This window comes from Tricharina praecox, assembly GCF_024521635.1.
Source record: "Tricharina praecox strain CBS 144465 chromosome Unknown BZA05scaffold_3, whole genome shotgun sequence".
NCBI classification, from domain to species: Eukaryota; Fungi; Ascomycota; class Pezizomycetes; order Pezizales; family Pyronemataceae; genus Tricharina; species Tricharina praecox.
In genome coordinates this window covers 1,522,252-1,546,142 of record NW_026250405.1, presented here as the reverse complement: position 1 = coordinate 1,546,142, position 23,891 = coordinate 1,522,252, and the positions used below count along the sequence as shown (strand labels likewise).

General features: G+C 54.9%; 8 protein-coding genes across 8 annotated transcripts; 3 read left to right on the top strand and 5 right to left on the bottom strand.

Annotated features, from left to right (window-relative positions):
• Nucleotides 1-348: 348 nt before the first annotated feature.
• Nucleotides 349-1,208, bottom strand: BZA05DRAFT_168384 (uncharacterized protein). Its single transcript, XM_051479173.1, has one exon. The coding sequence runs from the start codon at nucleotides 1,030-1,032 to the stop codon at nucleotides 436-438; it is 597 nt and encodes a 198-aa protein (XP_051343165.1). The 5' UTR covers nucleotides 1,033-1,208; the 3' UTR covers nucleotides 349-435.
• Nucleotides 1,209-3,870: 2,662 nt separating this feature from the next.
• BZA05DRAFT_332435 (DNA glycosylase) lies at nucleotides 3,871-4,950 on the top strand (the record flags this gene model as incomplete). Its single annotated transcript, XM_051480649.1, has 3 exons — nucleotides 3,871-4,230; nucleotides 4,287-4,770; nucleotides 4,853-4,950. 3 exons carry the CDS (start codon nucleotides 3,871-3,873, stop codon nucleotides 4,948-4,950), a joined length of 942 nt encoding a protein of 313 aa, XP_051343164.1.
• Nucleotides 4,951-6,737: 1,787 nt separating this feature from the next.
• BZA05DRAFT_168314 (mitochondrial carrier protein) lies at nucleotides 6,738-8,585 on the bottom strand. The gene is made up of 3 exons (XM_051479172.1): nucleotides 7,898-8,585; nucleotides 7,183-7,818; nucleotides 6,738-7,129 (listed from the first exon to the last, which is right to left on the bottom strand). Exons 1-3 carry the CDS (start codon nucleotides 8,403-8,405, stop codon nucleotides 7,059-7,061), a joined length of 1,215 nt encoding a protein of 404 aa, XP_051343163.1. The 5' UTR covers nucleotides 8,406-8,585; the 3' UTR covers nucleotides 6,738-7,058.
• Nucleotides 8,586-11,161: 2,576 nt separating this feature from the next.
• On the top strand, nucleotides 11,162-12,230 carry BZA05DRAFT_387531 (cytochrome b-c1 complex subunit 7). The gene is made up of 3 exons (XM_051482593.1): nucleotides 11,162-11,413; nucleotides 11,552-11,714; nucleotides 11,775-12,230. The coding sequence occupies exons 1-3, from the start codon at nucleotides 11,292-11,294 to the stop codon at nucleotides 11,862-11,864; spliced, it is 375 nt and encodes a 124-aa protein (XP_051343162.1). The 5' UTR covers nucleotides 11,162-11,291; the 3' UTR covers nucleotides 11,865-12,230.
• Nucleotides 12,231-13,407, bottom strand: BZA05DRAFT_368543 (uncharacterized protein; the record flags this gene model as incomplete). Its single annotated transcript, XM_051481587.1, has 3 exons — nucleotides 12,231-12,610; nucleotides 12,666-13,136; nucleotides 13,203-13,407. 3 exons carry the CDS (start codon nucleotides 13,405-13,407, stop codon nucleotides 12,312-12,314), a joined length of 975 nt encoding a protein of 324 aa, XP_051343161.1. The 3' UTR covers nucleotides 12,231-12,311.
• Nucleotides 13,408-13,799: 392 nt separating this feature from the next.
• BZA05DRAFT_168274 (uncharacterized protein) lies at nucleotides 13,800-15,311 on the top strand. Its single transcript, XM_051479171.1, has 2 exons — nucleotides 13,800-14,173; nucleotides 14,266-15,311. Exons 1-2 carry the CDS (start codon nucleotides 13,894-13,896, stop codon nucleotides 15,099-15,101), a joined length of 1,116 nt encoding a protein of 371 aa, XP_051343160.1. The 5' UTR covers nucleotides 13,800-13,893; the 3' UTR covers nucleotides 15,102-15,311.
• A 927-nt stretch (nucleotides 15,312-16,238) lies between these two features.
• Nucleotides 16,239-17,845, bottom strand: BZA05DRAFT_424086 (Anp1-domain-containing protein; the record flags this gene model as incomplete). Its single annotated transcript, XM_051485900.1, has 4 exons — nucleotides 16,239-16,402; nucleotides 16,472-16,735; nucleotides 16,791-17,428; nucleotides 17,676-17,845. The coding sequence occupies 4 exons, from the start codon at nucleotides 17,843-17,845 to the stop codon at nucleotides 16,239-16,241; spliced, it is 1,236 nt and encodes a 411-aa protein (XP_051343159.1).
• A 1,298-nt stretch (nucleotides 17,846-19,143) lies between these two features.
• On the bottom strand, nucleotides 19,144-20,956 carry BZA05DRAFT_387524 (uncharacterized protein). The gene is made up of 3 exons (XM_051482592.1): nucleotides 20,445-20,956; nucleotides 19,798-20,384; nucleotides 19,144-19,730 (listed from the first exon to the last, which is right to left on the bottom strand). Exons 1-3 carry the CDS (start codon nucleotides 20,507-20,509, stop codon nucleotides 19,384-19,386), a joined length of 999 nt encoding a protein of 332 aa, XP_051343158.1. The 5' UTR covers nucleotides 20,510-20,956; the 3' UTR covers nucleotides 19,144-19,383.
• Nucleotides 20,957-23,891: the final 2,935 nt, after the last annotated feature.

Below are 23,891 nucleotides of genomic sequence, written 5' to 3'. Positions count from 1 at the left end.
AGGTCGGGGGTGGGAGTGTGAGTGGAGGGTCGTGTGGCAGTAGGATAGGACTTCAGGGTCGGGGGGTTGTGGATTGTGTTTAGTTTCCGGGGGGGGGGGGGGGGTGGGAAAGGGGCAGGAACGGTGCCTTTACTGGTCGGTCGGTTGGTTTTTTCCCAGCGGCGGAAGAGCAGAGTGGCTAGAGTATCCAAGAAAGATATCGACACCATGCTCGATTGCGGAAAGCACTCTGCCCGTTAGATTTGCTGGGCAGGGGTGTGCGGTTTTCAATGATGCTTCACGTCTTTTTTTTCTCTTTCTTTCTTTCTTTTTTTTGTTTTTTCTTTCTTTCTATGAAGTCTTCTGCGACTCTGCTCTGCAGCGCAGCGGATCCACACGAGACGCGAGAACAGCACGCGGAAAGAGGTGTGGCTCGGACCTTATCAAGCTGCCATTTCATTGGCAAGGAGCAATAATTTGGAGGGAAGGGCCTGGGTCGGGCACGGCGGGACAGACAACGCCTAGTCTGGAGATATCTACCAGATTGAGCCACGGACGGCTTCTTCGTGTGGGCACTGGGAAAGGGGAGGACCAGCCAAGACCAACCAACCGACCGACCGAGCCACGGACGGGGGACAGAGTGGAGGAGTGAGGCATGATGCTAGTGGCCAGAGCGGACAGAGCAGACGGAGCAGACGGAGCAGACGGAGCAGACGGAGCGGACAGAGATGGAGAGATAGCACACCCCAGATACTTGGTTACAGACGTGGTGGTGGCCGTCATCGTCATCGATCCCCCCACCCCCCCAGTGCGGACGAGAGAGGCGAGAGGCAAGAAACACGCGTCGAGGTGTGTGTGTGGGGTTGTTCCTGACTCGCCGGAACTCAGCAGCAGCACAGCAGCAGCGGCGGCGGCCAGGACAGGGGCACCACAGTTGCCATCGCTAAGAAACATCGCCATCCATCCATCCATCAGCGAGGGCGGCGGCGGTAAAGCAAAGCAGAGTAGCATCATGGCCGGCATGGCATGGCATGGCATGGCATGGCATGGCATGCATGGGGCCGGACCATTGAATTTGTGCGCAAAGACAGACGAGCACACACACAGGAACTAGTCGGCACCACCTCTTTGCAGTGCGCCATCGCAGTGGACGCGGGCGGCTGCTGGCACACTCCGGAGCTTCCTCAAACCCCGAGCGTGACAATCGTGGCTCTGGAATAGCAATTGAGCGCAAACAGGACTCTGTCTCTTTCTCGTCGCCGTCTCGTCGTCGTCTCGCTGTCCGGATGATGGAAGCCAGCCATTCCTCACAACGAAGCCAGCCATTCCTCACAACGAAGCCAGCCATTCCTCACAACGAAGCCAGCCATTCCTCACCATCAAAGCCATTATTTCCTCCCCACTCCCAAACACGCACCCCCATATCTGCACCAAACTCCTCCACGGGCGGCCGACGTTTCAAGTTTCAACTTGAGAACCCCAATTACCAACCCACATGCCGCCGGGCACCCATTTCCCTCCCCGAGCGCCGTTCCGTCCGCCGACCTCGATCGTGTGTCTGTGTCTCTTTCTTCTTCTTTCCCTTCTTCTTCTTCCTTTTCGTTCCCTTTCCCATCCTTCCTCCCTTCTTGCCTTTTTTCTCCACTCTGAGCACGCACTCTCCGCACCCCCCTGCCGCAGAGTACTCACTTGCACACTTGCAATTGCTTGATCTGAGCATCTGAGCAATCCTTGGCTCGCCAATAAACCTGATCCCGTTCCGTTCGGCACCCACCCACGCACCCACCCACGCACCCACACACATCCACATCCACACATCCACACACACCCACACAGACACAGACACACCCCCCTACCTAACCTAACCCAACCTAACCATTCAAATTCGAAATTCGAAGTTCCACTTTCGATTCGGCGCGGTGCTTTGCGGCGTTGGGCGAGCGCGGCGGGCGCGAGTGGCTTCCAAATCGAAACCACCGAGCTCTGCTTAGCTAGAGGGAGGATGAGCTGTATCTAGAGTAGGTACTAGTATGCATAGGAAGTAGAGTGTTCAGGTACTCATATGAATTACCTATCTCACGGATCGCAATTCCGTTGACTCCCTCCCTTCTCGTTGACTCCCTTCTCTCCCGCTCGCTCGCTCGCGACATATCTACAAATCCGTCTAACCCGCGAACGAGCGAGCGAGCGAGCCTCGGACGGCCCGACGCGTCTGTGGTTGGTGGGCAGTGGTCGGTGGTGAGTGGTCCCACAGCTGGCAAAGGCAAATTCAATTGAAGCATAAAGCCGTCTGTCCCCCCGTCCCCCCCTCTACATGGGAACATGGAAACACACCTCTCACATGCTCAGCTCATGCAAAAAATTCAAGGAGACGAGACATGAGAGAAGCAGCCTACGAGACACGAGCGGGCAAGAGTGGACGAGACTCGAGAGCTCGGCCATGACCGCCAGCTCGCCGAATCATCCTCTGCTACCTCTGCTACCTCTGCTCTGTGATGCGACTGCGACTGCAACTGCTGCGACTGCAAGCTACCTACAAGTTGTGCGTTCCAGATCGTAGATGATCTTTCCGTGTACATGTGTACATATTTTGAGGTAGCATGTGCATTGTGCACTACCTACCTGCTGCTGGGCAGTCGTCATCTCAAACCCCCATCCCCCCCCCTCCCCCTTCCCCCGGAACGTCTGCCGGCGCTGATGCTGGTGCTACATGAGTCGTGACAACACTTCAGACATCGCCATCCACTCATCGCGTCCATCCATCGCTCGCCGATTTCGCGTCGATTTCTCGTCGATCTTGGGATCTCATGTGCTCATGTACCTGCTAGCAGAGCAGAGTCAGTGGGCCGCCGTGAGTGGCCGCCGTGAGAGAAGGAAAGCGAGAACGATAGAGAAAGGGTAACCGAGTCGTTTGTAATCGCATCGTATCGTATCGAATCCCCCACCCTGCTGCTGATGCCGGATCCCGAGCTCTCTGTTACTCTGCTACCTACTCCGGAGTCGTTGTCGTCGTGATAACTACTCGTATATGTATCTGAGCATGTGTATAATATCTACATAAGTAGCAATCTTTTTCAAGTTACAACAAAACGCTCCCGCAGACTGCTGCCAGCCTACCAGCCTGTCTGCGGACCGCCGAGGAGCGTGGAGCGGGCAGCTGCGACGGCGGGCAGCAGCAGTGTGAAGCGGGCAGCGCGATTGGTCGCACGCGTGCCCGCTGCCCTCCCTCCCCCCCTCCACAAGTAGAGTACGCACGGATTTATTTGTTTAAACATCATATCACACTGTAGCATTCGATTACTACTCGAGTATATGCATTGATGATAGGTCATCATTCATAGCTGCCACACACGCCCACACACACACACACACACACACACACGCGCACACGCACGGATGACACACACCTGAAGCACGGGAGCCTCGGGGTGGAGGGCTCAGGAGCAGGGCACAGGGGGCGAGGAGGCGAGCGAGTGATGTTTCCGTTTCGTTTGTGTTTCCCTTCTGCCCCGCCCGCGCCTCCTCTCGCTGCCCCACCACAGCTACTCTGCTTATGACAACGCTCCCCTCACCCCTCGTCGCGTCTTCCCACACCATCGCCCCGCACGAGCAACTCTCGCAGCTGAAAGTACTATACCTAGCCTACTATACCGTACTACAGCACCCATGGCGCCAACTACGCGACGAACTGCGGCGGCGGCGGCAGTGGCGGCGGCGACGGTCGCGAACCAAGCGCTGGGGAAGCTCCTGGGGAGCTTCAAACCTTCGAAACCTGCGAACCCTTTGAACCCCTCGAAACCGGTCGGCGTGGTCAAGAGCAAGAGCAAGAGCAGGGTGGCCTCTGCTGGAACTGGTAGAAGGGCGGTGGTGGGGGTGGCGGGTGGTGCTGCGATGGCGGGCGGTGCTGCCACCGAGAGCACCACCGCTACTCCCGGCGGAGTAAAGTCCAAGCCCAAGTCGAAGCCCAAGCGCAGGTCGAGGAGTTCAGCTGCTGCAGCTGAAGCCGAAGCTGAAACTGACGACGACACTGCCACCGCCACCGCCCCCGCCGCCCCGCCTAAAGGCACCCTCCTCCAGCACGCCGAAGCGCACCTCCTCTCCGTGTCGCCGTCGCTCGCACCACTAGTGGCCGCACACACGTGCCCGCTGTTTACTTCCGTGGGGCTGGCGGAGGCGGTGGACCCGTTTACTTCCCTCGCGAGCGGGATAATCTCGCAGCAGGTATCTGGGGCGGCTGCGCGGAGCATCAAGGTCCCCCCACCCCTCCTCCGCCCTCTGTTTTCATCAACACAGCTGACAGCGCGCAGGCCAAATTCATCTCCCTCTTCGAGCCCAATTTGACCTTGGAGTCCCTGCGCTTCCCTTCGCCATCGCTAGTACTCTCTCTCCCCTTGGCGACCCTACAGACCGCCGGCGTCTCCGCGCGCAAAGCGGCGTACCTGCACTCTCTTGCCACGGCGTTCACCGCCGAGACCGCAACCATCACGCCGCAGTTCCTGGCCACCGCGTCGGATGCCGAGATTGTAAGAGAGCTCACGAAGATCCATGGTATTGGACAGTGGAGCGCGGAAATGTTTCTCATGTTTGCGTTGAAGAGGTGGGATGTCTTCACCGTGGGAGATCTGGGCGTGCAGAGGGGTATGGCTGCGTGGGCGGGGCGGGATGTTAACGCCCTCAAAAAAGCGGGCGGGACTGGGAGCGGCGGGAAGGGTGGGAAGAGTGGTAAGAAGTGGAAGTATATGGCGGAACAAGAGATGAGGGAGCTCGCGGAGCCGTTTGCGCCGTATCGGAGTAAGTACTTACTTCACTATCGACTCGACGAGGCTCGGGACTGGGCTTGGAAGTGGAGATGGCTAATGTGCACCCGTGGCAGCCCTGTTTTGCTGGTACATGTGGCGCTGCGAGGGGACTGATATCGATGCGATGGGGGACGTTACGACGACAACAACCACAGCCACAACCACAAAGTAAAGTAAAGTACTCATCACATTACATCATATCTCACTCGATAGTCGACAGTCCGCAGGCACATATACATCCATCCATCCTTCCATCCATCCTCCATTTCATAGCTACCCCACAAAACAAAAAAATCAATCATCCCCTCCTTCTCCACTCCCCCTCCCCAGTGTTCTATTTCCCCCCCTCCCCCTCCCCCTCCACTTTCCGTCCATGAGTACCAGCAGTCTTGAGACTCCCCCCCGGCGCCGCACGCGCGGCGGCGATGGAGCTGCGCGTGTACGCGAGCAGCAGAAGCGCCATCGTTGCGGCGGCCGCGGGCGCGGCAATGGTGCGGCCTGTTATCTTCATGGGTCTTGGGTTTTGGTCGTGGTGGAGTGAGATACTTGAAGGTGAAGTGATGCTGGAGTAGAGTTGGGAAGGGATGGGAAGGGAAAGTAAGCTGATGGGAAATAAGGTGATGGGCTGGGGTTATATAGAGTAGAGTAACTTAGAGTGGGGGTGGTGGTGGTGGTGGTGTGGGCCGATATCGCGTGTGCGGGGTATCACTCGGTTTTTTATTTTGTGGGTGGATCTTGCAGTAGAAGTAGACAGTGGTGATTCATAGACAATGCCTAGGGCCCGTTTGGATGGCCCCAGTTTTCAGTTCCAGTTTTAGAGCCAAATTCAATTCCCCGCCGGGACACCGAATACTGTCCAGTTTCAGTTTCAGTTTCTGGAAAACCGTGAGGTGAACAGAGTGTTTGGCGGTTCTCAGCAACAAGTATATGTACTCATCCGTAAATACAATAATAGGCTTCACCAGAACTTTAATAGGTAGTAGACACATTGTAGTCCCGCTTATCGGAAGGGGAGTCCATGGTTGAAGTTAAAATGCGGTACTGAGTTGGTAGTGGTGGTGGAGAAAAGACCTCCAGAGGTCTGTTCCCGTTTCATCGCCGGAGCCGCACAGTTTCAGTTTTGTTTGCTCAGTTTCTCGAAAAACTGACAGGTTTCGCTAAAATTGAGGCCATCCAAACGGGCCCTATGGTAATGGTGAAAGTAGTGGTGATACATAGACACTGCTAAAGTCACGTCTCCCCGACTGCATGGCGTGTGGAATGGTATTCACATCGTTTGTTCCCTCTACCAGTATCTAGTATACAGCCTAGCCCAGCACAGCCCAATAAAGTCCAGCCCGAATCATTGATCGAAATGTAGCGTCATATGTAAAGATTCCAGATCCAACAGACAGGAAGTTGTACATACCTCCTGTAGATACCATCATCTAGGTAGGTATCGTCAAACCCGGAGTAACAGACAGATAGACAGAAAGACGGGCAAACATGAGAATCTACTTCACAGCAGTCCCCCGTCTATCAATCGACATCTATCCATCCAGCCATGTATCCAGCCAGCCAGCCATGCAGCCATGCATAGAACATCGACATCGATCCGCAAAAACAATCATCAGCACATCGCATCCCATCGCATCTCATCATCGCATCTCATCCCATCCCATCATCTCATCTCCATGTATCAATCGTCGAAATGGAGGTCGAAATGTTAGGAGAACGAGAAAAGGAAAAGAAAAGGAAAACAAACAACAAATCGGCAACTGTAAGAAGTATTAGAGGAAATGAAAAGAAACAAGAAATGAAAAGAAATGGAAAGAAACAGACAACCGCCCCAAAACTAAGACCATACCCGGGTCCGAAACCAGCAGTAACAAGCAATTGTAAAAAGAACCAGCGTAAAAAAAACAGATCCCCTTGAAAAGCAAAGCAAAGCAGAGCGCCACCCCCCCAACCCCCACCCCCCCCCTATGATGATGATGATGAATGACCGGTAAAAGAGAAAGAAAAAGTCAAAGTCAAAGAAAAGAAAAAAATGAGACCAGAAGAAAAAAAGCCATGATGCACCGAAGTGTAGCTAGCAAAGATATCATCGCGAAAGCAGTAAAGGGTAAAAGCATTGTAAGACCGTAAAAGCACAACACCCCAGACCACCACACCTCTAATGTAAGCTGTAACAGTTCTAGTATTCGCGTCGAGATGGAAATGTAAAAGGAGAAAAAAAGATTCCCGTCGTCGTGGTGGTCATCATCGTTCGTTCGTTCGTCGTGGCTAGCTGGCTGGCGGTTAAAACCTGCCTCCGCTGCCGTAATGGTTGATGCTCTCCTCGCGGAGGCGCGACAGAAGGCCGGCGACAACTAGGTTGCGGCCTCGTTAGTAGGGTGGGTGGGTGGGGGAAAAGGAGACATACATTCGTAGGTGAGAATGGTCATAGCACTGCTAGGCACAGCGCGGACCAGGTTCGTTCCCATTCCATTGTACAGAGCACGTCCTCCCTCTTCCCTTATAATGGTGAACAAGGTGGGGAAGATACCGCGGTATTTAGGAAAGGTGACCTCGCGCTTCGCTCCTGCAGTCTCGGCAATACCACTCAAAATCCTCTGGCGCTGCAGACGAGTGCGCAGGACTTCGTGGGGGTAGGTGGCACAAGAGGCACAGATCTTGCTGAGGCAACTGGCTGCCAGAATTCCGCTGAAATTGCTGTTGCCGTCTGCATCTTGCTTTCCAAGCTCGATTCCGCCGGTAAAGTGTTTCTTCAGGAACTCGTACACCGGGAACTGGACGCTCACGTGGGTAAGACCGAGAAGAGCGGGCGAGAGGCCGGAGTAGAAGGATTTGAGTCCCTCGTAACGGTACATCTTCCTGGCGGCATCCCACGTATTGTAGTAAAAGTACGCAGACGATCTCACCGCCGCAGTACTGCTAGCGGCTGGCGGCTGCGACATCAAGCGCGTCTTGATGACCCAGATGGGGTTGGTGCACAAAGTGCTCGAAGCGCCAGCGAGAACCGCAGCACCCATCTGGACGAAGCTTTCGGTCTCGATGTCTGCAGGGAACACATACGCATAATTAGCACATCATATCACACGTTGGCTCGTACGCGGGGATCACTGGGAATAACTAACATGGCTTCAACTCAACCTTTCCTTTCTCATAGACTGTGAAGTACACCGTCCAAGTGGGGAGATATCCGAGAATCAACGGGCCGAGGCCTTTGTACATTCCGCGGAGGCCATCCTCGCGAAGGATCGTCTTGGTTGTTCCTATCAACCCGCGGTACTTGAGTTCACCAGCGCCTATCGCGCCACGAGGACGCGGAGTAGTGCGCGACCATCCAGCCTGGGCCTGTAGCTTCGTCTTGACTACATCGAGCGGACAAGTGAAGACTCCCGACACAAATCCCGCGGTGCCACCCGCAATTGCCGGAGTCCAGCCAGGGTTGATGGACGAAGCGTTCCAGTGAGGAAGAATCTTAGCTACGATTCCCCTCCTCCAGTCATTGCCCCCCGGCACTCCCGGTAGTCGGGAATGAGCATGGCCATTTCCCGAAGTCGGTTCGGTCGGAGTGTTGGGTGGAGGCGGCGGAGGGGTGTCGGACTCTCCCGAGGACGAATTTGAAGCTGAACGGGACATGGTTGGTCGTTCTGGGTTTTGGTGTGGCTTTTCGGGGGTGTTGTCGGCGCTTTTGGTGGTGGTGTATGGGTGTGCTGCGACGGCAACACCGGGAAACAGCGAACGGTAATTGTACCAGGTCAGCGACCCACGGGAGAATCGGAGCTAGGATTGTGTCCGCTGCAGTTACGCGACGGGAAGGGAGCGATGAGAGGAGTGGAGCAGGTGTAGGGTGTGGTGGGTGAGTGTCGTGTGGTCGGTGGTGGTGGTGGTAGTTGGGTATGGTGGGGGAAGTTCTCGATTCGGTAGAAAGAGAAAGCGGTGGAGGAAGGGTGGACGAAACAACGCACAACAACTCGAGGGGGGGTCGGCTTCTCGTGTTCAAGCCTCCTCAGTGCTGTGGTCGGGATGGGGGGAAGGAGGAGAGATACCGAAGGTAGGGGGGGTGGTGAAGGAAGTGGAAGTGGGAAGGGAGAGAAGGTACACAGTAGGTAGGAACGAAGCTGATGCACAAGTACCTTTCTGAACCCTCACTTCGACCCACACTCCCGCTCGCACTATCGGCCGCCACTTGCCCCACATATGCGGCTCAAACTGATCGAGAGATTGAATGAGTGTGGATTGCAGTGAAAGGGAAGACGAGCAAGAGAAATTGTATAGAATTGGTGATCGAGAGAAGATTCACAGAAAGAGGCTCAGGAATCCTAGAATCCTACATAAACTTTTTTACCGTGGTCGTTGCGATCCCCTCCAAGCCAATCGTTATCCGGCAAAGGATTAGGGTAGTTATCGCCTCACACAAGCTCTTTACTTTTTCCTGAAACCTGCTAGAAAAACACGGGAACTGGCGAAGGGTCCGGCATCATCACCTCCATCATGATCATCGACCAAGAAATAATCTCCACATCGGCCTTAGAATTGCTCCTGAGGCTGTCAGTCACGAGGTTCCCCACCACCACCACCACGCTCCATGGACTGGCAGCCTTATCAGTGCCGGTACACCCCCGCTATGCACCAACGGTATTCCTAGGTAGGTACCTCATCCCACTCCCGCTTCCCCCGTAGAGACATTCCTGCTTTTGCGGGCCATTTCCGCTTGGCTAATCCTCACCTTCTCCACATCAAAGTACTGCCATGCTTAGGAAGATGTATCCCCCCACTCTACCACCACTCTGCGGGTCTCCGGGATCAATTCATTCCCGCAGCACGACCGGACGCCTGCCCTCCGTGATCGACAAACAATATCTCTTGGCAGGGCAATATTTACGGCTGCACCCCACGCAGATGCGCAAGGGTTGATTCTGTAGGTGAACTTATCGCTCTGCGCGCAACAGTCGCCTACATATCCTCGCGACCTCCCAGCTTCCCGGCCGCATCGCACATCCGCTCGCTCACTCCACTGACATCCGGCCGTCGAAACCGTGGTCCATCCTCCTCAACGACGAGCGCGACCGCAAATTCTCCAGCTTCACCGTTGCAGCGTGGATATCCCCACCGGAATCCCGAAACCACCTCGCGGATGCGTCGCGACAGTGCAGTCCGCCGATCCACCAACCGCCTCAATCGCGCGGTCCACCGGTTCGGCCATATGGACGGATGCGCCGAGACACTGCGCGCCCGCATTCTGGCGGCGCGGGGCAGCGGCTCCATAATAAGGTTGGGAGATGTTCCTATCCTTGTCGGCAGCATTTGAAACTGCCGAGGATGTGGAAGTGATGTGGTGCGGGGCGACTTGACACCTGCAAATGCAGCTTGCGCCCCCGGCGCCGGCGGTTTTGAGCTGGTGGAAGTCCATCGTCATCACCTTCGGATGAACGGCGTTTCCGCGTTTAGCAGTTCCCGAGTGGTTCGAGTCTGAAACATCATCAGTTGCTTGGGGGAAACGCATCCAGCCAGCTAAGCTGCGGCGGATTGGCAAGATGGAAGGTTGCATGTGGATGGAAGCCTTTTGCTTTCTGCTTCGCAGATCTACCATGGCTCTGCAGTGTCAAAACGCGGGGTCGTCATGTGACTGGCTTATCCGAGCATGACGTTATCACCAAGAAGCAGACATCTTCATTCTTTCATTCTGTTTTGAACGGTCTCCGAGGCCGAGGAACACAGTGCCCGGTACGGTTCTATTCTAGAATCAACATGCGGTACTCATCGCCTCGGGTTCACCTTACTTACATAGGAGGATAGCCCTATTTTGGCCGGTGTGTTAACTCCAGGCCCAGGAACCGGATGCGTGGCGGCTTAAGCCGTTCGTTGCTGCTTGCTTGGTGAGATCCTTCTCCTGAGAAAGTTCTAGGTGCGATAGTTGTGACACTCGGCTACAGGCCAGACGTTGCCGTTGCCCTTGCCGCCGGAACCGGGCGGTTGTCGCCGTGAATCTTTGTCCGCGTCTCCGCGCATGGTCCCAATGGTCGCCAGCGTGGAAACCCTTATGACAGCAGAGAATGAGGTATGTAGGTGCAGTGGCCAACATTTGTGCCACGGCGAGTGCGAATAAGGTTGGATTTAAACGTTAGAAATGTCAATTTCCCTGCATGTTCCCTGAAATCGTGAATGTGAACCCTTCATTTCGCACAATCTCAATCCGATGCCTGCTTCCGGATTTTCATGTTTTCTAGAAGTCCCACGGAAATCATGCCCATTTTTATCAAAAAAATGATTTCTGTGGTGTTGTTGCTGCTCGCGGGACAAAAATCCCTGTTCCACAAAATACGCAGCGTGGCCGTTAGCCAATGAGAGGGTACTTGATGAGGGCTGATGCCGGGCAACTTCCGATAATTCATCCCGCATTCGTTTCGCTCACTTCTCAACACCACAACCACCTCCACCACACTCATCACCACACATCCACTTTCAGCCAACCAACTCTCGTTCACGACACCTACCAGCCGTCGTTACTATCGTTACGCAAAAATGTCAGCTATCGCTAAGCGTGTGACCGCGTTCATCCAGAGCCGTCCGGCTCTCGATAACATGATGAAGCCGATCGCGAACAAGTACATGGATCTTGCGGGATACCGTAAGCTCGGACTTCTGTACGGCTCTCTTCACCCGCTGCATCAATTCCTGTCTTTTGCCTCTCTCCGACTGCAAACCTGCCGACACATCGCCACTCCAACTGTCCCCCATCGGGTGATTCCGGGAGTATGCTGACTTTGCTGGTGGGGGAACAGCTACGACGACATCCTCGCCGAGGAGAACCCGATTGTGCAGAAGGCCCTGAAGCGCCTGCCGCCCCGTCTCGCCTACGACCGCATGTTCCGTCACCGCCGCGCCATGCAGTGCTCGCTCTCCCACCAGCTGCTGCCACTGAACGAGCAGACAAAGCCTGAGCAGGTGAGACTTTTTCGTCCCGATGCGGGGAAGGGCATCGACTGATATATCGGGGGACAACAGGACATCAACTACCTCCGGCCGTACATTGAGGAGATCGAGCGCGAGATGGCTGAGCGCAAGGAGTTAGACTCTTTGACCAAGAGCAAATAAGCCAAAACAAAGCCCATGCGTTTGAGTCAAAGAGGAAAGAATACGGAGGGAGGAGGGGGAGGTGCTGCGGTTGCTCAAGATATTGCGATATACCCATGTTGCCGTATCCTGGTGCAAACTGCTGCCCACGGCTTTGCTGTTGCTGTTGCTTCTGCTATTGTCATTGCGAAGTCTTCATGATGAGTGTGATTTTTTTCCTTCTTTTCTGTGGTTGGAGGATCCTCCTCCTGTTCGATCCAAATAGAGTACATCGTTTCCGCGCGGCATTGGTGGAGCAAAAAAAAGCGGGGATTGTAGATGACTGCTGGGAATGCAAAATCTCATTCATTTCTTACTCACTTGCTCACGGATGGGTGAAGTTCACGATGTAGCGCAGGTATGAGTTGCGCACTGAGACAAGACCAAAGATTCCCGCAAAACGCCCAACAGCTCCCTTCTGTTGATCTATTAAAACACCTTGCTGAGCAGGCTCTTGACCTTGTCGCTCTGGTCCCTGCCTTCTGTCTTCTCCATCGCCCGGCCCTTGACCTTGTGCTGTCGGAATTGTCTTCGCACCTCAACCTTTGTGGGCTCCGCACTCTCTCCACCAGCACCGCCTTGTTCCGCTTTCCGCTTGTTCTTCTTCGCTTCCTGCATGGTCTCCACCATCTTTGCTCTCTCGACGTTGCGCAGATATGTCTTGTTGACCCTCGTCTCGTGCGCAATCTCGGCCCTGAGCTTTGCCTGTCTCGAAGCATTCTCATACGCTGTGATCCTGTCAGCCTCCTACCATCCATTCCGAGGGAAGGGGGAAGGACTTACCAATCTGCGCCTGCAAATGATGCCACTTGAACTTCCTGAGATACTTGATATTCCACACGTCATCGTAGTAGTAGCTTCCCTTCTTCCCTCCGATATTCTGTGTATTCAACGTCTCGGCACACAGCTTTGCCTCCTTCTTATCCACAAACTCGATCCAGCCCTCGACAAAGTTCCTCTTCTTGTTCCCACCGAATTTGACCCGCTTCGCATGTGCCTTTGGATCTTCCGGCGCCAGGAAAACCCGGTTGATCGCGCCGAACCGGCTCAAAAGGTCCCGCACCTTCTGTGGCTTCATGAACGGCGGGATCCGCGAGAGGTACACTACGCCCGTCTTGTGCGTCGCTTCTTTGGACAGCGCAAGTTGCGCAGGCGTGAGGGGCTTCAATGCCGACGGGTGCGTGATAAGCTTCGAGGACTCTCCTTCGGCCTCTTCTTCTTCTTCGCCTTCTGCGCCGTCGTCGTCCTCGTCGTCTTTGGCCGGTGCTGGTGTGGGATCGTTGAATTTGCCCGCAAATCGTGGGTCTATGGCCGCACCACCCTCCTCATCGTCGTCATCGTCGTCCTCAGAATCGTCGCTCTCGTCGTTGTCGGTGCGTTGGACCTTCCTCCGTTTCGCGCGGTGCTGCGTAAGTTTTTTTGAGCGCTCGTCGGCGTCGCTGTCGCTCACATGGCCCTCCTCGCCGCTGTCTTCGGCAAGAGCCAGCAGGTCGGCGGGTTTTTTCTGTTCCTTTCTGGCACGCATTTTTGGTCGCTCCTGTGTGGTGTGGGGAGAGATAGAGTTTATGTGGTCGATATCTATGGAATTCATGAACTCTCGACGACATGAACTTTGCCTGCTCGCCAAGCCACTACTAATGGTAGGAATGCTCGGCTCTGCGACTCCCATGTTTCTGGTCTGGGATCCCTTTCTGAAAGGACACCAGAACAACATCGCGAAGAAGAAGAAAGAAGCCAGCCAGTCCAGCCCGGCCACCGCCAACGTCCACCACCGGCCACCGCCAACGTCCACCACCACCACTACCACCACCACCACAACGCATAGCACCGCAATAACAACACCAACCCCGTCAATCATCCACTCGCGACAAAACACCTTAGCCATCATCCCACGAATCGAAGCTTCAACGGGCATAGCTTCAACCCATCTGTATCCCACCGCCCAATTTCCGGCCCACGAGCATCCCCTCCCCCTCTTCCCTCCCCCGGACCTCCGACCTCCGACCTCGCGATGTCATCAAGCACGGGCGCCAACGCCACGGGCACGGGGAGCACGGGGGGCTCAGCGAAGTTCCGCGAACACAGTCACGGGCGACAAGACCGCGAGTACACTGTGGAGCAGAAAGCGGCCGTGGAGCGGATCCGGCGCTGCGGCGCAACAAAATTCTACGAGATCTTGGCGGTCGAGAAGGTTGCCAGCGACTCGCAGATAAAGAAGGCTTACCATAAATTGTCGCTGGCTACACACCCGGACAAGAATGGGGCTCCCGGCGCGGATGAGGCTTTTAAATGTACGTATTACGCGGGGGCGCAGGGCGGGGTGAGATCAGATGTAAGGAGATGTAAGGAGATAAGAGGGCTGATGCGGACGGCGATTACACAGTGGTTGCGAAAGCGTTCCAGGTTCTCTCCGACCCGCAGAAACGGCAGATCTTCGACCAAACCGGCTCGGACCCGGACTCACGAGGCGGCGGAGGTGGCGGTGGAGGCGGAGGTGGAGGCGGCGGCATGGGTGGGTTCCCCGCTGGATTTGGCGGCGCACGGGGCACGCCATTCGGCGGCTTCCAAGGCCCCGAGATCTCACCCGAGGATCTATTCAACATGTTCTTCAGCGGCGGCGGAATGGGGGGCGGAGGGGGCGGCGGCATTTTCGGCGACGGTGCCGGCTTCACATTCGGCGGCCCCGGGATCCGCGTGCACCAGTTCGGCGGCGGCGGCCCACGGATGCGACGGCGAGCACCACCGGCGCAGCACGCGGCCGCCGACGGCGAGGCAGCGCAGCCGGCAAATCTCACGCGCATGTTCTGGCAGCTGCTACCGCTGATACTGTTCTTCCTGCTGCCGCTGCTGAGCGGGCTGTTCGGCGGCGATGGCGGCGAGTCCCTGCGCGGCCCCAAGTTCTCGCTCGAGAGAACCCCGCCCTACACCAGCATGCGCTCCACACCTAACCACCACATCCCCTTCTGGGTCAACCCCGCGGATATCGACGGCATGGCTATGCGCGACGTCACGAAGCTGGGCATGCGCGCAGAAGCTGCCATAATCAATAAGTACAATGTCGGCTGCAACCGCGAGGAGCTCCTAAGGCAGCAGGAGATACAGGACGCGCACGGGTTCTTCACTACCGATCGCGAGGCTATCAAGAGGGCGAAGGATAAGGTGCTCCCCAATTGCAGGAAATTGGAGCAGTTGGGTTTGCCCAGGAAACGGCAATATTAGTGGACGGAGTGGGAGGCGGAAGGGGGATGGGTTAGTAATGTTGTATGTGCCGATTGATTGATGGGTGGCGTTGTATGAACTTCTTTTTATGCTTCTTTTTCTCCTTTTTCTTCTTCTTCTCCTTCTCCTTCTCCTCCTTCTTCTTCTTCTTCTTCTTCTTCTTCTTCTTGCTTATTGCTTATTGCTTATCCTGTTTGTCGTCGAGTTTTTGAGAGCGAGCTGTCTGCTGTCGTACCTATTGGTCGTCGTCGTCGAGAATTTCTTAGAAGAGCTGTGTGTATGGCTTGTCATCAACTGAGTGAAAGTGGAAACATCACTCCGTGGACATTTTTTAAAAAAAATTCTTTTTTTTCTCCTCAATCCAGTTCTATATCTTTTGTTTTGTTTTGTTTTTTCTTTTGTTTTCCTAATGTCCTGCGATGTGTTTTGGATGGATGGATGCATATGACGCGGAACTGATCCGATCCCGAACTGATCTGATGAGTGAGTGTGGGGATGCTTACTCTACATACTCTACTCTACACGAGAAGGAGAAGGAGAAGGAAGGAGAAGGGAAGTCCATCGTCCCTCTCCCCTTCACCGGTATGCTCATGCTTACGCCACGCCCCCACCCATCCCCACCCACCCAACCGTCCATCCATCCGTCGCCATCCGAAGGTCACGACATTTTGTACCCCATCCCATCCCATTCTCTCAGTGTCTGTGTCTCCCAAAAGCTCAATCAGTGAGATGCCAGAACACCACCGAACCAAAAAGTAAATAAGTTATATAAAATATATAAAAACCAAAAAAAAAGTTGAACCCCGTCTCCCCCCATCCTCCCCGCCTACAAAGTATCGTATCCTCCCTCTCCATCGATTCCAAAACCTACACTGCCCTACCCTACGCCTGCAATAATGAACAAAAAAGGGGAGTAACATGATAGAAAAGAAATAGCCAAACGTTCTAAAAGGTTGCTGTGGGGGTTGTCGAGTTGGAGTGGGAGGGGGAGGGGGGATGGGGAGGGGGGAGGAGGAGGGAGGGTGGTGGTAGTGTCATTAGCTGTATCTCCTCCCGTCCATCCCTCCTTCCATCCATCCTTCCATCCATCCTTCCATCCATCCATCCAATTTTTACTCCTCGCGAAATGAAATAATTCTATGCAGGTCTGCCCTTAAGGTTGCCGGGCTTCTCGTCCGTGTCGAGGTGCCACACGACATAGTTAGGCAGACCGATGACCTGGTAGCCCGCACGCTTGGCCATCTTTGCGAAGCCCTCAGTTTCCGCCTGATTCTCAAAGGCGTAACAGGGGAAGTTGATGCCTGCGGGTACAGTCAGTTATCATAGTGGTGACGAATTGGGGGAGGAGAGGGAGGAGGGGGTGGCAGTACCGGCACGATGGACATCCGCTTTGACGAGGATGTTGACACCTCCGATACCATCGAGCTCAATCTCCTCGTCGGGGTTATCGCCGCGGCTTCCCATCATGGCCATGTGCTTGCGCTTGGTATCGTACTGTGCGTAGCCTTCGGCGAGAACAGTGTCCTTGGGAAGGCTGGCTGCAAGCTTGAGAGCCTCGGGAGACTCCTGCCACGAGTTGTAGTCGAAGCGGCCCTCAATGTCGTGGTTGCCCTCATAACGGTGGAACCAGATGTCTTTTCGCTGGTCAGCGGGGGAGTGAGGGAGGAAATGATGGGATGTGGGGCTTACTCGGGACGAGAATATCCTTGTCGTGCTTGATGAAGTCCTCGATGATGCTCTTGGGGTTCTCGACGATATCCACATCTCTCCAGTACACCCACGAGTGCTCCGCTGTCAGCGTGGCACTGAGCAAGAAGTTCCTGGCCATGCCCATAGCCTTTCTCCGGGGGCCTTGGAATTCGAACGAGTGCCGCACGGTAACATCCTGACTCTCGGCGACGCCATAATCCTTTTGCACGATGGTGACACTATGAAATGGGCCGCCGAGCTTCGGATCGGGCTGGTTCTGGACGCGGTCCAACTCCGCGGCGAGAACGGCGAGGGTATCATCGGTGGAGTCAGAGACCAAAAACGCAAGGTCGATGAGTTCGTGGGGGTACGTCAGCTGCGCAACGAGCTCGAAGTGCTTGGGCAGGTAGTATGCGGCGTCGCGGAGGGGGGTGAGTATCAGAATCCGCTCCTTGTTCTTGATGGCGTCGGTGGTGGACGAGACTTTGTTCAGGTCGATGTACTGGATCGTGCTCGCATTGACCTCGATCGGCTTGTGGTGGTTGAACAGTACCGGTGTCTGGTGATGCATGTGCCATTTTGCGTGCTCGTTCTGTGAGATCTCTAGTGGTGACTTTGCGGGTCCGAAGCAGTAATATCTTGGTAGGCGGGGGAGCAGATCGTTAGCACTTGGCTTCTTGTGTCTCGTGTTGGGTCCAGCTTCATGTTGGGGGGGGGGGGGGGGGGGGGGGTTTGAAAGCTGTCTCCGTGTCCCCCCCATTACCGCATTCCACCCGCCCCACAAACAACCCCCTTAGATCCAATGCTCCGATACCACGAACCACGGACCACGGACCACAATACAGCCAACCCACGCAAGGAGTAAGGGGGAAGGCATGTACTCACTTTTGCATATTCGCAGCCGAGGAATTCACGCCTCGCCATAATATGACGATGAACGCCGACAGAAACACCAAAAACCAGAACCTCGTCCTCGAAAAAATGCTCGCTACGGCCCGCAGTGGCGGCAGTCTATTCCGAACCGTCTTGACCGACATCCCCTTGAGCGTCAACATCGTTGCCAGTAGTTTGTCGTATAACCAAAATGTAAACCTCTAGCAGACAGAGGAAAGATATCCAAAAAGGAGGGGAGGATAGGTGTGTGTGTATGTGTGTGTGTTCCGCACGCGTTTTTCTCCGTATGCGGGTTTTTCTTGGGGGGGGTTTTGGGTTGCCACTTGTCGGTCCGTTCCGGTCGTTTCGTTCGTCCGGATTAACTGAATAAGGGGAACGGGAAGGAAAGGTGAGGAATGAAGATAATATGAAGCGTGGTGAAGGGGAACCAAAATTTGGGATGGAAGGTCGACAGACAGGTCGAGTCGGGATGGTCTAGGTTCCGTTCGACGATGTTCCCTTCCTTCTCTCTTCTCACCCCTGACAACCGAAGGCAGTAAGATTACGGAACGGAGCTAACCGAGAAGGATTTGGGATTGATGCTAGGGTTGATGGTGAGCCAGAAATAAAAATAAAAACGAACGGCAGGCAGGACTCTTTCCGATAAGGCAGACGAACTAAAGGGATGAGATGGCGGGTCCGCAATATGGGCGGGAGGAGTAGGAGAGCGGGGAGGGGGAGGGGGAGGGGGGAGCGGGTGGAGCGGGTGGAGCGGCGATGTTAGAGTACGCAGGAGCGGCCAGGTCGAGCACCGGATAAGGGGACCAAAACGTGCAAGGAACGCGAGACACCGGTAGGTAGGACTTGAGGTTGAAGCCGACAGATACAGATGGAGAACAGTTAATAGGTAGGGCCAGGCGCGGTAAGCAGAGCTGGGTGTACCGGTAACTACTGTACTGGGTAGAATACCGTACAGAGTCGACCTTTCGTTTTGGCCAGCAGCCAAGCAGCCAGTCGCCTCGATATCCCCCAAGTTGCCGCTGCGCGCGTGTGGCTAGAGTGCCGTAGAACGGCTGTTACCGAGCAACATGGAAAGCCTCACCTCGGGGAGCAATCAGTCCGTGTAACCGCCAAGGCAACGAGGGGATTTTGAGCTGTGTAGATGTTCTACTCTATTCCTAGTGCTCTACCTAGAGGTCTCTGGCGTCCGTCCAGTGTCCACGCGGAATTAGTTTCACGTTAGATAGGCAAGAGGTGGGTATTCCTCGCAAGGCGATGGGCTGCCCGCGGTCGAACTCAATTCCCTTTGTGCAAAAGTTCAGGTCCACCGTCCACGCTGTTGGTTGCCGAGTCTGCGGTCGCAGCCCCGCTGGCTTGGGTAGATATCATGGGTGTTGAGGTCCGTCGCGGCAATATATTTCGTTGGCATGTACTGGTTAAAGTGAGTATCACCAGTCTTTTGTTTGAGAATTGCCGGCCGCGTCAGCATCGGCATGTTCGGTTCCATGCGGAAACGCTGATGACACGAACCGATATGACAACGACAGCTTCCATTGCAGATGCAGAGCTGACTGCGATACAGAATCCACTTGGGATAGAAACATTCTACGATGACTCCTCAGCTTTCCCATGTGCGTCCCATCACGCAGTGTATAGTAGCATCCCGTCCCCACATCACATATCTTACATACAAAGCACCCCCCCAGTCTCGCCGATCAGTTCAGTTCAATCCACCATGTCCTGCCTTAGCTTCGGCTTCAGTGACAGCCTTCACGCTCACCTCCCACAGCTTCTTTGCCGCCTCATCATCCTTCGCGTGGTCCAATGGATCTGCCACTTTCGAATGGTGATATCCACCGGACCAGCCCATGGCGGGCATTATATACTGTCCCCGGATATCCTCGTCGACGATATTCCTCGCCGTAGCTGCCCACACCTGCGTCATCGCCCCGCCCTGGAGATTGAACCCTATTAATGCCCCTCCCACCTTCCTCAGGGCTACCGGCACGAACTTCGGCAAGCCAAACTGCGAACCGTCGCCGCCGAGTCCAGTACTAGCAATTACACCTTTCAAAACCATCAGTATGGCCCGCTCAACCGTCACCGTCGCCCCGGGGAGGAGGGGGGAACTCACCGGGATTCGCAGCATTAACATAAACATTCTTAACACCCTTCTCCAGCAGTCTCCGCTGGAGCTCCCTCACATACAGTGTATTCGCCAGCTTGCTCTGGCCATACCTCTTCATGCAGCCCATCAGCCCCAGCAGGGACGGATCCACATCCTTCCTGAGCGAGTCGAAATCGATGCCCTTCGTAGCGAACTTGTACGCCTCCGAGCTCGTGACGACGATGCGGGCCTCGGGACTCTCAACCAGCAGCGGCAGGAGGCCCTCTATGAACGCGAAGTGTCCCAGATGGTTCGTCTGGAAGTGGTGTTCCCAGCCCTCAGGGCTGGGCGCGACGGAGTTGTTCATTGAGATCCCCGCGTTCGCGATGACGATGTCGAGGCGCTCGCCGGGGAAGCGGTCTGCGGCGGCGGCCGCAGTGGTGATCGAAGAGAGGTCGAGCTCGAGCGGGTACAGCTCTGCGTTCGCAACGTCCGGACGCGCCTTCTTGAGGTCCGCAATCGTCTGCACCAGGTCGCCGCGTCCGGCGAGGTACACGGTGCAGCCGCGGCGCGCGAGGAGGTGCACGGTTTCGAGGCCGAGACCGCGTTTGGGACTGTGTTGCGGAGGGATCAGATGGAGCACGGGAGCGTGGCGGCAGGATGCAAAAACTCACCCCGTCACTATCGCGACTTTGCCTGTGAGGTTGGGAACGTCGTCGGGGAGAAATTTGGGTGTCATATTGCTGTGGTGTTTGTTGCGACGGGAGAGCTCGAGCTAGAGGAGGTGGTAAGGAGCACTTGATATGCTTCCTCCGCTAGATGCCTCAAGGGGCTGGTGTCTCATACCGTCCGTCCGTCCCTTTACCATGTACCACCAGCCTGGGCCTCCACCCCCTCCCCCCCTCGCAAGAGTTATGATTCAGTTGTAATTCATCCGTGCTCATGTCGGGGCGTGTAGAGAAATGTCGATATCTCCATGCGTACAAGCTCGATTCGGTGGCGTAGGGAAGAGGCACGCGTACGGTAACTAGATGCTTGACCAGGGTTGGCCGCACTAGAGCAAAGAAGAGGCATGACGGCAATTGTTTCCCCTTCGAGTGACATCCTCCGCATCTACCTCGATTGATACGAGGAGAAGCAGCAGGCTGACGTTGCTCACTCGATTCAACACCGTAGTTATCTAGAGCACCGATCTTTGTGGTACTATCTGTGCCTCCTCTCGAGTGTAACTGTGGTCCATCACCGCGTAGGGGAGCCGTTGTGCACGAGAGATCTGGAGCAAAGCGACAATTACCCACCGAAGGGCTGTACGTACTCTAGAGGCCATCACTGAGACCCGTCGACCTCCCATATGTACTAAACAAAACGTTTTGAGTTTCTATCCGACATGCACTCTCACTCGATCCGTCGCTAGATACATAAAAATGTATCGGCTTCCTGCCGATTCTGGAGGAGTTGCAACGGCAGCAGAGAATCATGTGGGCACTTATATACTATATAGTACTTGGGGAGATTTTTGTGTGGGTAATTCGTGGTGGTGCGCTCTGGCCTCGTCATGGCTTATGGCTCGCAGATCTTGTTTCGCCAGGGCTTAGTTTCATAATCAATTGACCGATTGGGCCGAGATGGGGTGGGGTGGATGGTAACGGGGAACCCACATCGAGCTGGCCGCAGAGAGTGGGGGGAGAAATGTCACTGCCATGTTTAAATGCAAAGATGATTGAACAGAACAAAATCGATTAACAAACTCAATCTAGCAGCCATATGTAGATAGCGCAACAAATCCATATTCAAATAGCATCGGCAGTGCTACCAGTAGGATCACGAGCAATCCCGAGATGTGCATTTCCCATCCCGCCGTGAACTTACCGGCAACCCCGCAGATCCGTGCTCGCCCTCGTACCTACCGGAAGCATACCTATGGCCCTGCAAGTTGCAAGTTGCAACGAAAGCCGCCGGCTTACACCGGCAAGAGCCTCAATCACCTCGCCCACCGGCCCGAGCGGCTACTTCGCCTCCTCCACGACCGCACACTGGCTGCACCCCACTTTCTCATGTGAGCAGCTACGACACTCCTCGAACCTGTCGACGTAGTCACAGATGCAGCAGAAGGTCTTCGGCTGCTTCGGCGGTTTCTGCTTCGGTTTTGTTCCTGTTTTTGATCTGGGGGTTGTTAGCTAGGACGCAGGCATGGGAGGGGTGGGAAGGGAGGGGAGAGGGGGGAGGGGAGAGGGGGGAGGGGAGAGGACGCACTCGGGAATCAATTCGATCTTCGCCAGGCGGATGCACCGGATACATGTCTTTTCGCTGTCGCTGATCACCAGGCGGCACTTACGGCAGTACCATACGCCCATGGCACGGCAGGTGGGGGGGGGGGGGGGGAGGGTGAGGTGGACGCTGTGGTTAGATGGGTGGTTAGAAGTGGAGGCTGTGGTTGGGTGGTTATAATTGGTAATATCGTTGGTGATATCGGCTTATGTTCGGTCCGGGAAGGAAAGATGGAGTGGTCCGGTCCGTGATATCGGCTTGTGATGGTCGGTTTGTGGAGGAAAGAACAGGTGAGGTGAGTTGGTGTTGGTGAGAGACGGTTAGTGGGTGGATTGGTGGTGGTGGTACTAAAAAATGCGTGGATGAAAAGGGAAGTGCTGATTGAAAGAAGAAGAGGTATCCGTCGCTTCTCGGGCTTGTCCCAACGGTGATGGGAGGGGGAACATTGAATTGTTGCCGAGCCATTCAATTCGAGTCACGACGAGCCTCGAATTGTTGCCGAGTCGTTCAATCGAGTCATGATGATCCTCAAGTCAAGTGTTACACGATTGCAGGTACCGACCATTCTCGGACAAAGATAACTATATTCCATAGCGGAGGTCAACATACAATCAAACAAGGACGAAACGGAGATTCTATGGAACGGGGAATTGAAGAAGAGTCGTTAGGTATATTGGCCAGTGGGTTGAGTGACAATAGCCGGCTGAACTTAGGCAACGTCTACCGCAGAAAGACTCCAGTGAGATGACGCGAGGACACACCGGCGGATGTACAATCTTTTATATCAAATGAGCTCAAGAAAAGCATTCGGATGCTGTTTCTCTCAGCTTACCAACCCTTGATTTCCCGTTCGATTTCCCGCTTCGATTTCCCGCCTCGATTTCCCGGCAACCTACCAGCCCTCTACCGGTAGTGATCCCGCTGCTGGGTCAGCACCATATTATGGCTCCGTCATATATGGTGATACCGAGAAGCCTGCCGATGGTGTACCTGGCCTCGTTCGAAGATGGAGCATCATGATTGTAGATCAGAGGCACAGTATACTCCCGGCATCGTGACTGTATGTCGGAGGCACAATGCTACTCGCATCATGGCTGTATGTCAGCGGCACAATACTACTGGCATCATGACCGTATGTCGAAGGCATAGTATACTGCTGGCATCATGGCTTGTTGTTCATGAAACGGTCCTTCAATTCTCGTGGCCTCTTCGGAGCCGAATCTCCAGAGTACGGTCAGTCCCGTACAGCATGCAGATTTGTGGCGAGATACTAACGCCACGTAGTTCAGGACCGAAGCGTTCATGATTCTACAGCTCCAGGGGGCTGTGGGAAGAGCACCCGAGATAGGAGTTGATACCGTGGAAGAGCAGCTTGAGGGCTGCGAGTGTGGCTCCCTCTTTTCATCTCAAGACATCAATGATTGTTGTGGTATTCGTCAAACGTAGAAGTACCATAGTGAATGACAGTATCTTGAAGGCGGCAATTGATGCCGTCTCGAGTTGCTAATTAGGTACTGGATGTTTGTCAACAGCCAGTCTCTTGGTGAAAGCCATACCTGCGGCTTGCATTGCCCCTCCACTTCTTTTCTTCCGTATGTCAGACGTACTACGAGGAATATCCGACTCGAGCTGATGGCTCCGCCGTCCGTTAGCTATCATACGTGCTTGGTCCCGTCAATGCCAAACCTTCTACCGGCTTGTCTCAAGGACCCACAGGTGTACTAAGTATGCCAACACGCGGTGCACTCTGCCACATCTGTGCTTAATGTGGGGTCAGAAGGGAATGAGACAACTTGATTCGAATATCTGGTGTTTGGCGGGAGGCAATTAGGTAGAGTAACACACTAAGGATC